At 43.3% G+C, this 15,150-nt stretch overlaps 1 protein-coding gene across 2 annotated transcripts; it reads right to left on the bottom strand.

The window, feature by feature from the left end:
* Window positions 1–332: 332 nt before the first annotated feature.
* On the bottom strand, window positions 333–9,779 carry mad2l2 (mitotic arrest deficient 2 like 2). Of its 2 annotated transcripts, none has more exons than XM_078425048.1 (9): window positions 9,707–9,779; window positions 8,435–8,486; window positions 7,962–8,080; window positions 7,097–7,168; window positions 5,625–5,725; window positions 4,245–4,339; window positions 2,708–2,781; window positions 1,676–1,768; window positions 333–984 (listed from the first exon to the last, which is right to left on the bottom strand). In XM_078425048.1, exons 2-9 carry the CDS (start codon window positions 8,472–8,474, stop codon window positions 943–945), a joined length of 636 nt encoding a protein of 211 aa, XP_078281174.1. In that variant the 5' UTR covers window positions 8,475–8,486; window positions 9,707–9,779; the 3' UTR covers window positions 333–942. The 2 variants fall into 2 exon arrangements, with proteins under 2 accessions (XP_078281174.1, XP_078281173.1); XM_078425047.1 differs by lacking the exon at window positions 9,707–9,779 and adding an exon at window positions 9,566–9,694 and having other exon boundaries at window positions 334–984.
* Window positions 9,780–15,150: the final 5,371 nt, after the last annotated feature.

Here is a 15,150-nt window from a genome sequence, read left to right as displayed (position 1 = left end):
CTAACATGACTGATTGATAAACTCCTTTGTTAATTATCAAACCAAAGGAAAAGCAAAAGATGTCACCAGATGCATTTTGGAAGATATTTTACAAAAGACTCAAATAAAAGGCTAATTAATAGAACTAAAATTCATAGATTAAAGAATATGAATGAAAATTGACTCAAAGACAGAAAGCTGCGAGTTGAGATAAACTGTTGCAACTCAGGGCCAACTAAATTATATAATGGTATTCCTTAGTGATCAGTATTTTGAACAAAACCATTTAACAAGCTGTATGCAAGATTAAGGAATTGTCACATTTTGATTGGCAAAATAAAAAAACTAACTACTTTATTTCTTTTCAGTTTCACAATTTTTATTTTAAAGTGGGTTAAAAAATCTCTAAAATTTTATAAAACATTGTCACTCCCAGTTTATTCCAACTATGATTGGCAAATGAACAACTGTTGTTCTTTGATGCCCTGGAACCAGTCTGTTCCTTCCCCTTAAAGCACATAATCTGGCACAGTTGATTAATTCTTAAAAATAAGCTGAAAGATATCTCCTGAAGGAACTCCAGTTTTTAAATTGTAACTTACAGAGATTTCACATTAGTGCACAGTACATTCCTGGACATCTATCAAGCACATCTTTAAAAGTGATATCCAATCATAAAAAGATAACTACTTTGCAACCCTGACTCAACCACAACCATCAATGTGTAATAATTTCTCCTCATCCTTAATGTAGACAGCGCAGCACATGGTCAAACAACAAGCTATTATTACAATAAAAGAATGTTAAAACTCAACCACAAATTCCAATTCATGACATGATTCCACATAATGCTTCACATTTCACACATTTTCAAAGTTCATTCCTGTGCGACAAAACAGTTCAGTGATGAAGCACATCCAGTGCCTTGGGATGTCTTTTCAACTTGGTTTTCTCAGCAGGTCGTCAGGATATTTTCTGAGCTCTCTCTTCAACATATAATTGCATCTACAAAGCAACCAAAAGCACAAAATCAGGTGCATGCACCATTGTGAAGATTTAGTTTAATGATACAGCATTGAAACAGGCCCTTCCACCCACTTAGTCTGTGCCGACCAGTGATTCCCCTGGACAGTAGTTCTATCCTACACAATAGGGGCAATTTACAGAAGACATTGAGCTGACAAACCTGCACATCTTTGGAATGTGGGAGAAACCGGAGCACCCGGAAAAAATCCACGCAGTCACAGGGAGAACATCGAAACTCTCTACAGACAGCAACCGAGGTCAGGATTGAATCCGGGTCTCTGGTGCTGTGAGGGCACAACCCTACCACTGTGCAAATGTGCCACTTGGTTGTACAGTGTCTTGTAGAAAGCATACTAAAACAGTGATTACTATTTCAGGCGTCACATAATTTTAATTTTAAAATTATGTAGGTTAATTCTGCAGCCTTGCATAATGTCAATTAGATCAGAAAGTTAATAAAACAAAAAAAATGATCTAATTGTGACATTTTCTAGATTTGGAATCCATTTTCCACCTGCAACTACAATTGCCAAACAATATGACTACTTTACCATAAAAAATCATTCTATTAACATGTGAAAATTTTACAGTCCTTAAAATGCACAAAAGTCACTGTCAAATCAACTACAAGTGCAACACAAGATACATCTTTAAAAAATAGAAATGTTACCTTCAAGATATCTGATGTCATGGTTTTCAGCGGGATTAGCCTGGGCTCCCGCATATTCACTTCTTGTTCATCAGCATGAATCCAGGGGAAGTCCTGCACAAGAATTAAACTCATCAATAAGACAGCAGGTGGCAGAAATACAACACTCTTACTTTCCACATATTTATTGTTCTCTTGCTGTCTATTTTCAAATTGCCCCAAGGAGGTCAGCCACCTTTAATTGCTCCAGTCTAAATGACCATGTTAACGGGGTGGTGAGGAAGGCGTATGACGTGCTTGCCTTTATCGGCCGAGGCATCAAGTTCAAGGGTTGGGATATCATATTACAATTGTATACCACAGTGGTTAGGCTGCACTTGGAGTAATACTGTATGAGCAGTTCTGGTTGCCAAACTAAAGGGCAGATATGATTAAGCTAGTGCAAAAAAGATTCATAAGGATGTTGCCTGGACATGAGGGTTTCAGTTACAAGGAGAGATTGGATAGACTGGGTCTGTTTACCCTGGAGCGAAGGAGGCCAAGTAGTGACAAGATAGAGATGTATAAAATAGAGGGCATAAGTTTATGATGAGAGGGAGGAGGTTTAAGGGGGATCAGCGAGGTAAATCTTTCATAGAATGTGGTTGGTATCTGGAACCAACAAATGGTTTATCTCTGTCCGTCACAGTCAATGCTTGATTGTCAAATATTTTGACACCCCACACCTCCAACGTGTTTAATGTTGATTCAATTACTCATCATTTAATTTTTTTGCTGTTCTTCTAACCAAAATGAAGATATGTTTAGGTGATGAACAATACACTATAAACATTTTTGAAAGAGGAGAGCATTAATTACTGAGAAAAAGGGACTCATCGATAAATCTAAGCAGAGAGGTTAAGGTTTAAACTCTAAATCGTCAGTGACAAATGGATATTTGGAAAATCTCGCTCTTACTGAGTATGCATGCAACATCAAAAATACAGAGATCTCAATATAGTGCGTATTCAAGACCCAAGCCATTGTAAAAATCCACCGAAAGAGATCGTTCACCTTTATGACCTGAATCTTCTCCATGTTTCGAGTGGCAACATCTCTGGTGTGAACCAACACGGTGAAGGTACAGCCTAAAAATAAACAGCACTATTCAGATTCTGCCGACAGAGGAATCACTGCTACAATCTAGAAACAATTGCATGACTTGCTAATCCTGGCATCGAACAAGTAGACTGGGAATACCCCGAGCACAACTCCTGGCCTGTGTTAAATCACCTGAATTTCAGGAGTAGCAGTCAAGGCGACAATAAAAATAAAAGCAAATAAGCCAAAATCAATATGAATGTCCCCTCCTGCTTACTTTTATTTAGTTCAGATATCTAGAATTTGCATTTAAATTTCTCCCCATCATCGTGACTGGATTCTGCCTCTGAACTCCATCCAGGGTCCACTGGAGTGGAGTGGAGTGGTGGTTACACATGAATAAGTCACTGAGCTCATCCTGGAAATGTGGGGACGTGGTAATCAAGGATGCACTTATCCCCAAACAGAACTATTAGCTACAAGTATCACTTGGCCTGTCAAGAGTGTTTCATTGTTATTGTACTAACAACAGTTCAGGAAATTCTTACATGCAGTAGCATAACAAAGCAGTAAACACAACACCAATAGATAACATATAATAAACAAAGAAATAAATAAATTAGTGCAAAAAGACCCAAAGTTCAAGTGCAACCAAAGAGATCCATGGTTCACAGTGGAGGTTAGGTTGTGTGTTGTTTAAGAGCCTGATGGTTGTTGGGAAGAAGGTATTCTTGAACCTGGCAGTCTATTAAATGGCTTGGAACTAAATACTGCTTAATCTAACCAACATTTTAAATTAGATTTGTCAGATGGATCCCCTTGAGAAAACCATATTGACTCCGCCTATGAATTTCCAAATATCTGCAGCAACTTTCCTAATAATGAGATACAACAATTTCACAACAAATGATGTCAGGTTAACTGGTCTACAGTTTGCCATTTCCTTTTTTTTGCTTGCATCTTGAATAGTTTTATCTTTGCCAACTTCCAATCCACTGTGACCTGACCATGAAAGGTATTAACAAATGGAAAACTCTCCCAAAGGCAAAATGTTAGATAAAAACATATAAATCCCACTTATTTATTGTTCAGCAATCACTACCAAGGCTTGACAATTAAGTCGAGTTATTTTTAATTGTCATAGTTACCGACAATGGAACAATTAAATTCTTACTTGCAGAGGCTGAATGGGCCTGTTGTCAAAAGGGCTCTCGCAAATTTACAATAGATTCATAAACATCGAAAAAAATAACTAGCCAAGCAGTTGCAAATTCATTCTGCACTTCCAGTCTCAATTTTATTACACATTCTGGAAAGCAATATGTGCCCAAAAAAACACAATCCAACAAAATTAAATGCCTTCAGGAGACAAGGGAAAAAAATACAAATTAAACACAAGAGCAGAAACCATCCCACTCTCACCTTATATTTTATCCAGTCAGTTTTTCTACCAATCTAGCTTGCTATAAAAGTGAACGCACAATAAAAGCATTCCTAATCAAAAATTGACCTGGAGGGTTGGTGTCCAGAATTGCATCACAGACACTAATCTTCAGAATCGAAGCTCGAAGGAGTTGCTCAACGCGGGACAGCAGCAAGTCAGAACTACAAAACAGTAAAAAGATTTGTCACCGAGAAAGCTAAACAAAAACAATGTTTGAGCATGTAAATGCCATTTCGTCTTTTCCCTTTTAAACCATTTCCTCCAAATGCACAAGCGCTTCATGAGTTATGCTCCGTAGATATTTGTTGCTATCAGTATGAAACTCAATTCCATTTGCAGGTTGCTGATTTATTCAGTCATGGGAATTGGACATCGCTGGCAATGCCTGTATTTATTATTCATCTCTAATTGCCCCTGAAATTAGGACGTAGGTGAAGGTCTCGTATGGAAGGGCCACAAGAAACATAATATGCTGGAATCTTGAGTAAAACACAAAAGTGCTGGAGGAACTCAGTGGGTCAGAATATAAAGGTAGAGAGAGAGAGCCCTTTCTACAATTGCATATGGCACTAGTTTTCAAGCCTCAAATGCCATAAACAAACAGTACACCATTCCCATCCTCTGCACAAAATGCATCTGCAGAATTAAATCATGGTATTACATGCATATTGCCCAAGGTACTCTCTAAGGGAGAATGTTATATTACACTAAAGTGCAGTTTATCAAATTTCACCAAAGTAAAATCTACAACGTGCAGCACGGTGGCGCAGAGGTAGAGTTGTTGCCTTATAGTGCTAACAGCGCCAGAGACCCGGATTCAATTCTGACTACGGGTGCTGTTTGTAGTACGGGTGCCGAGGAAGTACGTTCTCCCATGACCGTGTTGATTTTCTCCGAGATCTTCCGTTTCCTCCCACACTCCAACGTAGTACAGGTTTGTAGGTTAATTGGCATGGTATAAATGCAAATTATCCCTAGTGTGTGCAGGGTAGTGTTAATGTGATCACTGGTCGGTGGGCCGAAGGACCTGTTTCCGTGCTGTATCTCGAAAACAAAAAAAACGAAAACATGTCTGATACAGATATATATTGCACAGAAATATTGCGCCATTCTTCACAAATCTTGTAATACAAGCCACCGTAACATAATGCTTATGACACAACTCCAATCACGTTACTTCCTGGCTCCAGTGTTGACAACTGAACCATTTCACTGTGATTTAATTGTTTAGTCTCAGTGGATTTCTTGATTGGATTGAGCAAGAAGCACGTTAATGGTTTATGATACTTAAAAATCTAATCAACATCCGAACCAAACAATTATAGTCATTTATAACATAAATGACTCAGCACATGGGGAGAAGCGTCTTGATATACTGCAACAAAGTTCAGATTAGGATTAATAGTTCAGTCGTATCGAGGTACCAGAATAGAGAAATTCTCTCACCTGACGGACAGCAAAGGGGGCTGCGATATCTCAAAGACAAAGCGCTCCACAGGATGATGGTCTTTATCCAGGATCACCACCACTACCCGATCCACCTCATTCTAAAAACAGGTGAATAGGTCACATGCCACATCCCAAAATATGCTCATTTCAACCAGGCAATGATCTGTGTATTTTTTTTTTTTTAATCAACCAACTCTGGGGAGGGGACAAGTACACTCCTACAAACTTCACTTTTTGCCCCTTCCCGAATAAAGATGTGAATGGTGGATCTCCTCAATTTTTTGCTGACCACAAAGGTTGCTTCCAGCCAGTGGAAATTCCAGGATTTTGAACGAGAGAAATGGAGTCAGAGTAATACAGCACGAATACAGTCCCTTCAGCCCAACTTGTCCATGCCCAATCAAGATGCCCCCATCAAACCTAGTCCTATTTATCCACATTTGGTCCATATCCCTCTAAACCTTTCCTATCCATGTACCTGTCCAAATGTCTTTCAAATGTTGTTATAGTACCTGCCTCAACTACGTCCTCTAGCAGCTGGTTCTATCTACATCCTCTGTGATAAAGAACAATAGATACCCCAACCCAGATAATGAGAACTTGGAGGTGGCTGGTGTTTCCAATTGGCATTGTTTTTTTCATTTGTAGAGCAATTTGCAGGTTTAGGTGAAATAAGTTGGATTTGCCATAGTGTACATGTTCATAGTACACAACAGAGAGAAAAGGGATGGAAGAAGTGAAATAGCAGGGTCCTTCATTAAATGAGTGACTTGGTTTTTCAGCACATTAAAATGTTATTGTAATAGCAACCTTAACAAGGGTGGCACAGTGGAGCAGTGGGTGGAGCCACTGCCAAACAGCGCCAGAAACCCAGGTTTGATCCTGACCTCGGTTGCTGTCAGTGTAGTTTTTACGTTCTCTCTGTAAACGTGTGGGTTACCTCGGGGTGCTCTAGTTTCCTCCCACATCCCAAAGATGTACAGGCGATAGGTTAATTGGATTCTGTAAATTGCCCCTTGTGCACAGGATGCAAAAGTGGGATAATATGGAATGAGTGTGTGGGTGATTAATGGTCAACGTGGACTCAGTTTGTTAAAAGGCTATTTCCATGCTGTACCTCTGAACTAAATTAAATCATGTGACTAGTGTCTTCTTCTTGGAGATTAAAATAGTGAGCCATTCAGCACAAGGCTCAATCTTTGTCTCTTGGTTAAATTTATTTTCTGAAGAATCTTAAATACATGAAATGGACGGAAACGAGAAAAGAAAATTGTACTGGCGCACAAATGAAAAGTGAGCAATACACTCAACCACTAACTAGCATTCCAGAGATATCCCATGCACATCTCAGTATCTGCCTTGTATAAGTAGAGATGCATCAGGTGACGAGGAGTAGAAACTAGTTAAGTACAAGCTCATACAAACAGTTCCACATTATGACAAAAGCAGGCAGTTAAAATTTTCCTCACCTTCTCGATCAAAGGCTTGATACAGTGCAGCGTGTCCTGAATGTACTGGTTAAGCTCCGGGTGACACGACATCTACACAACCACAACATTGAAAGGTTGAAACGGAGACATAAGGAACTGCAGATGCTGGAATATTCAGCAAAACAGAACGTGCTGGAGGAACTCAGTGGATCAGGCAGCATCTGTGGACGGAAGGGACTTGCGACGTTTTAAAATATTCTAACGGAATTAGGTTTCTCCCCTCTTTCCTTTTTTATGAAAACGTCGCCAGTCCATTCCCTCCACAGATGCTGCCTGGCCTGCTGAGTTCCTCCAGTACTTTAGGTTTTATTCAAAGGGTAAATAAAGCTTAATTCAGCAAAATAATACAATTAACAGTTTTCAAAAGCACAACATTCCTAAATTGCAGCTGCAGAAGAAACAGAACAAACTATAGAGTCATACAGCGTGGAAAAAGACCCTTCAGCCCAACTTGCCCATGCTGACCAACATGCCCCATCTACACGAGTCCCACCAGCCTGCGTTTGGCCCATATCCTCCTAAACATATGCTATCCATGTATGTGTCCAAATATTTTTTAAATGTTGTGATAATACCAGTCTCAACCACCTGCTCTGGCAGCTCATTCCATATACCTACCATCCTTTGTGTAATAAAAAGTTGCCCCTCAGGTTCCTATTAAAATTACTCCCTCCCCCCCCCCACCCCCCACACACACACGTTAAACCTACATCTTTTGGTTCTTGATTCTCCAATTCTGGATAAAAGACTGTGTATTTACCCTATATATTCTTCTCATAATCTTATACTCCTCTACAAGATCACCCTTCATCCTCCCACGCACCAAGGAATTCAATTTTCTCACCTGAACAGGTACATTGTACTTCTTCCTCTTCTGAAAGATTCCAATTGGGTACACCTCCCTCACATACAAAATCAAATGAATTGCCACTTCTAGAAACTCACAGAGTACGTCTGCAACCACTAAAAGAAAAGGAAAAGAACAATTGCATGATGGATCGAAAATCATTGAGAGACTGTCCATAGTGTATCTATGGGAAAAGGCAGAAAAGAAAACAGGATCATGCACATTTTGAACACAACTATATTTGAACACAAGGTCTCATCAACTATAGGCAGGGAAGGGAAAACATAGTCAATATTAACACTTTTAAACATCCACATATGGACATCAGGATTTGGCACAATGACTTGGCAAACTACACATGAAAGCATACTTCCCTCCCCCCCACCCCTCACAGATAATAGAAAAGAAAGACAATTGAGAAGAAAGCAAAGTACTATCAACTGCCCAGATTAAATTATCAAATACTACACCTTGTCCAAAATTGAGGTCCTGTCGTGTTAGAGTGGCCATCTTCACAAATACCTAGAGAACAATATTATAAGCGATCAGAAGGGTAGTATTTAACAAAACTCTAAATGTTCCATTTCCAACAGAGAGCAACTTGAATTACATAGCACCTTTAACATAACAAACACCCAAGGAACTTCAAAGAAGTAATTATCTATATTTGACCGATCACAAATGTTAAGACAGGTAACAAAACTATTCAACTGCTGGAGGAACTCAGCAGATGAAGCAGACCCAGATGTCGCCTGACCCACCGAGTTCATCCAGCAGTTTGTTTTTGCTCAAGACTTTAGCATCTGCAGTCTCTTGTGTCTGTAGAACAGTTCACTTCAACTAAGCATTCAAGGAAAATCATAAAAAAGGAAAAAGGAGTGAAAGCTAATTCAACCCAAATTGTCACCTGCCCATTCCCTCCACATATGCTGCCTGAAGTTTCCTCCAGCACTTTGTGTTTTGCTGAAGATAATCAGTCACGTTTCCTTTTAAGGAATATTGGCAAACATTTAATTGAGCACTTGTCAGGAAGGAGCAATTTGAACTCTGTTGTTAATGCTGGGTTACTGTTCGGGGCTCTGCCATCCCCAAGTGTACAGATTGATTAATCTGGCGTCAGTCAAGCGTGTTTAATTGTCATGTGTACCAACAACAGAACAATGAAATTCTTACTTGCAGTGGTATAACAGGCCTGTAAACACAATACTCGTATATAAAATATAATAAACAAAAAACCCAATAAATCTATAACCTTAATACTAGTGCAAAGCAGCCCGAGCCTGAATAGCGCATTGTAGAAACAAGGGACTGCAGATGCTCGTTTACCAAAACAGACAAGGCCTTGGAGTAACTCAGCAGTACGTGGAGACAGCGTTTCAAGTTCTTGGCCCCGAAACGTCGCCTCCAGAGATGCTGCCTGACCCACTCCAGCACTTGTGTCTGTTTTTGGCCACAGTTCATAGTTTAGTTTGTATTTTGCAGTTCAAGAGCCTGGTGATCAGTGATGTGAAATTTGTGTTGAAAACAGAGGATGAAACAAATGGCATCCTGGCAGCGCCTCCTCTCCCCTCTCCCACAGCGCTGATCGCCGCGGTGTTTACCCCGTCTGTAGGCTTGTGCCAGTCACCCGGCCCCGTCCCATGGCCAACCGAGGCCGCGACCGGCGCAAACCCCTGACGACGGCCGGACTCGATCGCGGCCCGCCAACCCTGGGCTGTCGCATCCCTTGTCAACTGCCTCACCTCCCGCTGCCACCAGCAACCGCGCCGCCCGGCCTACGCAATGCGGCGTGACGTCATCGGCCTGCGTGCGAGCGTCAGATCCACTAGCCCCGCCCTGTCTTACAGACCCCGCCCCCAGACCCAGTAGCCCCGCCCAGTTCCCCCGCATCTCCCTCCAACCCAAGAAGATAGACACCCAAAATGCTGGAGTTACTCAGCGGGCCAGGCAGCATCTCTGGAGAGAAGGAATGGGTGACGTTTCGGGTCGAGACCCTTCTTCAGACTGATGTCAGGGGAGTGGGCGGGACGGAGATAGAATGTAGTCGGAGACAGTAAGACTGGTGGGAGAACTGGGAAAGGGGAGTGGAAAGAGGGAAAGCAAGTCAAGTCAAGTCAAGTCAATTTTATTTGTATAGCACATTTAAAAACAACCCACGTTGACCAAAGTGCTGTACATTTGATTAGGTTCCAATAGAAAAAAAAATGAAAACATACAGTAGCACGCAAACAGTTCACAGCGCCTCCTCAATGAGCCTCAAACGCTAGGGAGTAGAAATATGTTTTGAGCCTGGACTTAAAGGAGTCGATGGAGGGGGCAGTTCTGATCGGGAGAGGGATGCTGTTCCACAGTCTAGGAGCTGCAACCGCAAAAGCGCGGTCACCCCTGAGTTTAAGCCTAGACCGCGGGATAGTGAATAGCCCCAAGTCGGCCGATCTGAGGGACCTGGAGTTAGAGAGGGGGGTTAGAAGATTTTTGATGTAGGGGGGGGAGTGTCCATTTAGGGCTTTATACGTGAATAGGAGGAGCTTGAAGTTGATTCTGTACCGTAAAGGGAGCCAGTGGAGAGAGGCCAGAATCGGGGTGATGTGGTCCCTTTTACGGGTACCCGTCAGGAGTCTCGCTGCGGCGTTTTGGACCAGTTGCAGGCGGGACAGGGAAGATTGGCTGATCCCAGTGTATAGGGAGTTGCAGTAGTCTAGGCGGGAGGAAATGAAGGCGTGAATGATTTTTTCTGTGTCGTCGAATTTGAGGAAAGGTTTGATTTTAGCTATGGTTCGAAGTTGGAAGAAGCTGGCTTTTACCACAGCGTTGACTTGGTTATCAAATTTTAATGCAGAGTCAAATATCATGCCGAGGTTTTTGACATGCGGTTTGACTAGGCAGGATAGGCTTCCAAGACTGCCTGTTATCAATTTGATGGAGTCGGGGGGGCCGAATAGGATGACCTCAGACTTGCTCTCATTTAATTGGAGGAAGTTCTGTGCCATCCAACATTTTATGTCCTCAAGGCAGTGTGAGAGGCTGTTTAAATTTGACTGGTTGTTGGGTTTCAGGGGGAGGTAAAGCTGAGTGTCATCGGCATAGCAGTGGAAAGAAATGCCGTGCCTTTGAATGATTTGGCCAAGGGGGAGCATGTATAGAGAGAAGAGAATGGGGCCTAGGATGGAGCCTTGTGGAACTCCGCAGGAGAGGCTAGCTGGAGCAGAGGAATAACTGCCTATGTTGATGGCAAAACTCCTATCTTTGAGGTACGAAGCGAACCAGCTCAGGGCAGTGCCATCAATGCCAACCGCGTACCGGAGACGGTCAATAAGGATGGTGTGGTCCACTGTATCGAATGCTGCGCTGAGGTCGAGAAGGAGCAGGATTGCACAGTCGCCGGTGTCGATGGCGAGAAGCAGGTCGTTGTGTACCTTCAACAAGGCAGACTCTGTGCTGTGGTGGGCTCTGAAACCTGACTGGAAACTTTCCAGGATGGTGTTTTGGTGCAGGTAGGGCACTAATTGGTTAAGGGTTGCCTTTTCAAGGACTTTTGACAGGAATGGCAGTTTGGAAATGGGTCTGTAGTTGCTAGGCAAGGTGGGGTCTAGGTTAGGTTTTTTCAGTAGGGGCTGGACCACCGCGTGCTTGAAACTGGTTGGAACAGTGCCAGTGGCCAGAGAACTGTTGATAATAGAGAGGATGCTGGGACCAGCTATTGCAATGACATCCTTCAGAAGGGCAGTGGGGGCAGGATCAAGGGGGCAGGTTGCAGGTTTCATAGTGGAGACAAGCTTTGCAAGGGAGGATAGAGTGACGGGTTGGAAGCAGTCCAATTTAGATGAACAGACTAGTGAGACAGCTAGGTCACGGGTGGGAGGGGAAATGTTCATTCTAATATTCTCAATAGCAGGGCTATTTGAAGTGAGAGAAGTCAATGTTCATACCGCTGGGCTGTAAGCTACCCAAACGAAATATTGGATGCTGTTTCTCCAATTTGTGCTGGGCCTCCATCTGATAATGGAGGAGGCCCAGGACAGAAAGGTCAGATTGGGAATGGGAGGGAGAGTTAAAGTGCTGAGCAACCTGGAGATCAGGTTGGTTAAGGTGGACTGAGCAGAGGTGTTCAGCGAAATGATCGCCAAGCCTGCTCTTGGTCTCGCCGATGTACAGAAGTTGACACCCTGAACAGCGGATACAGTAGATGAGGTTGGAGGAGGTACAAGTCAACCTCTGCCTCACCTGAAAAGACTGTCGGGGTCCTTGGATGGAGTTGAGGGGGGAGGTAAAGGGACAGGTGTTGCATCTCCAGGGAAAGTACCTGGGGAAGAACTGGTTTGGGTGGGAAGGGACGAGTTGCCCAGGGAACTGCAGAGGGAACCGTCTCTGTGGAAAGCAGAAAGGAGTAGAGATGGGAAGATGTGACCAGTAGTGGGATCTCGTCGGAGGTGACGAAAGGGTTGGAGGATTATATGCTGTATGCGACAGCTGATGGAGTGGAAGGTGAGGACAAGGGGGACTCTGTCCTTGTTGCGAATGGGGGGAGGGGGAGCAAGAGCGGAGCTGTGGAATATCGAGGAGACCCTAGTGCGAGCCTCATCTATAATGGAAGATGGGAACCCCTGTTTCCTAAAGAATGAGGACATCTCTGATGTTGCTGAAGCAGTAGTTAGTGTTGTGTAGTGTTCAAGAGCCTGACGGTTGCTGGGAAGAAGCTGTTCTTGAACCTTGTGGTCATGGTTTTCAGGCTCATGTTCTTTCTTCCTGATGGTAGTCCCAAGATGAGAGCATGCCCGGGGTGCTGTGGGTCTTTGATGGTATCAGCTGCCTTTTGGATGTTGCCTGTAGATCCTTTCTATGGTTGGGAGGTCATTCTATGATTCAATAATTCGAAGAATGGAGAGCCCGATTAAAAAATAGAATTATCCTACATTCTTAGAGGTCTTTTAACGTGAAGAGAGTCAAAGTTGTTTAATATGTACTGAAAAGGAGCAATGAAATTCTTACTTGCAGCAACGCAACACGTTTGTACACACAATACTTAATAGACATTATAAACAAACAAAAATGTGCAAAAACAGAACAAAGCCCAAAATCCTAGTGTAACCAAGACAATTCATAGATGAAACTTTAGTTGAGGTTCATAGTGTTTAATAGCCTGATAACAGTATAACAGTATAACAGTATAACAGAGCTTTATTTGTCGTTCGGTACCGAAGTAGCGAACGAAACTACATAGCAGTCATAGAAAAAAAAAGAACACAAGACACATAACCCCAACACAAACGTCCATCACAGTGACTCCAAACACCCCCTCACTGTGATGGAGGCAACAAAACTTCCCCTCTCTTCCCCACGCCCACGGACAGACAGCTCGTCCCCGACCGACCCGCACAGTCCCCGCACCGGGCGCTGAAACGTCTCGCGGCCGAACCGGGCGATGAAAGGCCCGCGACCAAGCCTTGCGCAGCTAAGTCCCGCAGCCGAGCCGCACCAGCGGTGAAAAGTCCCGCAGCCGAGCCGCACCGGGCGGTGTTAAGCCCCGCAGCCGAGCTGCACCGGGCGATGTAAAGTCCCGCAGCCGAGCCGCACCGGGCGGTGTTAAGTCCCGCAGCCGAGCTGCACCGGGCGATGTAAAGTCCCGCAGCCGAGCCGCACCGGGCGGTGTTAAGCCCCGCAGCCGAGCTGCACCGGGCGATGGAAGTCCAGCGGCCAAGCCGCACCGGGATGTAAAGTCCAGCGGCCGAGCCGCACCGGGGGATGTTAGGCCCCGCAGCCGAGCCGCACCCCGCGCCGTGAGGAAGAGAAAAGTTCCCCACACCCACACACCACCACCCCCTCCCACACATACACAACCAAAAATATATATATATAAATCATCCCAACACCGACACTCAACAAAAAAAAGACGGACAGACTGCTAGTCAGCCGCTGCCGTTAGGGATGAAGCTGTTCCTGAACTGAGTCATCGCAGTTTTTAGACTTCTCTACCTTCTTTTCTCGGGCAATAGTAAAATAAGATCATGGCCAGGATGTGGGTCCTTGATGATGCTGACTGCCTTTTTGAGGCACCTCCTCCTGTGGATCCCCTACAGTGTCCACCAGTTTTTGGAATCTCTTTCATTCCTGGGCAATTGAGTCGCCGAACCAGGCTGTGATGCAGCCAGTCAATATAACTCTACCATATATCTGTTGAAGTTCAAAAGAGTATTCATTGACATACCAAATCTCCTCAATCTTCTAAGGAAGTAGAGGCGTCGATGGAGTTTCTTTATGGTCACATCAAAGTGCTGGGTCCAGAAAAGATTTTCAGAGATATACACACCCAGGAACTTGAAATTGTCGACTCCTTGGTTTTACTGACATTCGGTCTCGACCCGAAACGTCACCCATTCCTTCTCTCCCGAGATGCTGCCTGACCTGCTGAGTTACTCCAGCATTTTGTGAATAAGCCAAGTTGTAGTTTATGTACAACAGCCTGATGTATGTGTTTTTATTGTCCAAGTGGTCCCATGCAGAGTGGAAAGCCAGCAAGATCGCATCCCCCATTGATCTATTGTGATGGTTGGCAATTTGTAGAACAGAGTAGCAAATGGAAGAATTTTATAATGTTAACGTTTTTATTTGTGAAAGAGACTGAAAGGCATAAGGTTCTCATTTATAAATTCAAAAAGGAATTCAGAAGCATGTTCTTTACCAAACTGGTTGGAATGAAAGCCCCCTGGAGCAAGCTGATGTGATTTATACAGATGAATTTCAGCGGAAGCTTGAAAAAAAAAAGCATGACTGAATAGAAGCGTATACGAAAAGAGTAAATTGAAATGGTAGAATGGGGACTTTGTAAACCCTATTGCCCAGTATAAATAAACTAAGCCAGATGGCCTGTTTTAGAGCAGGATAGTCACTGTGATTACTTTTAGCAGTAAAAAAAATTAAAATTACTAATTTGCATTTCCCCCCTCTCCGATGCTACTTATATGCCCAGACACTAAAATAAGTTCAGAGAAAAGTGCTGTCCAGCCAGTGACTTTGCGTTGCTCGTTTATTTTCTCTCTATTATTAGTCGCCACCATAAAATAGAGCAGGTATCTCCACCATCTGCTAGCAGGTAAGTTTCATTTTAATCACATTTTCTTGCCGTTTATTTCGGTATATATAACCTCCGTTTTTTCGTATCAAGCTATGTTCCTTTCATCGCATTTAC

This window comes from Rhinoraja longicauda, chromosome 30 (genome assembly GCF_053455715.1).
Source record: "Rhinoraja longicauda isolate Sanriku21f chromosome 30, sRhiLon1.1, whole genome shotgun sequence".
In the NCBI taxonomy this organism is placed as follows: Eukaryota; Metazoa; Chordata; class Chondrichthyes; order Rajiformes; family Arhynchobatidae; genus Rhinoraja; species Rhinoraja longicauda.
The sequence above is the reverse complement of the archived record's forward strand: the minus strand, read 5'-3'. Positions and strand labels throughout refer to the sequence as shown.

What these genes read in the sequence shown, in the direction of transcription:
- mad2l2 (XM_078425048.1), bottom strand. Translation starts at nt 8,474, where the DNA reads ATGGCCACTCTAACACGACAGGACCTCAATTTTGGACAAG. An exon ending in TCTGGACACCAACCCTCCAG is followed by an intron (nt 2,782 to 4,244) that starts GTCAATTTTTGA and finishes GTTTATTTTTAG; the next exon opens with GCTGTACCTTCACCGTGTTG. An exon ending in AGAAGATTCAGGTCATAAAG is followed by an intron (nt 1,769 to 2,707) that starts GTGAACGATCTC and finishes ATTCTTGTGCAG; the next exon opens with GACTTCCCCTGGATTCATGC.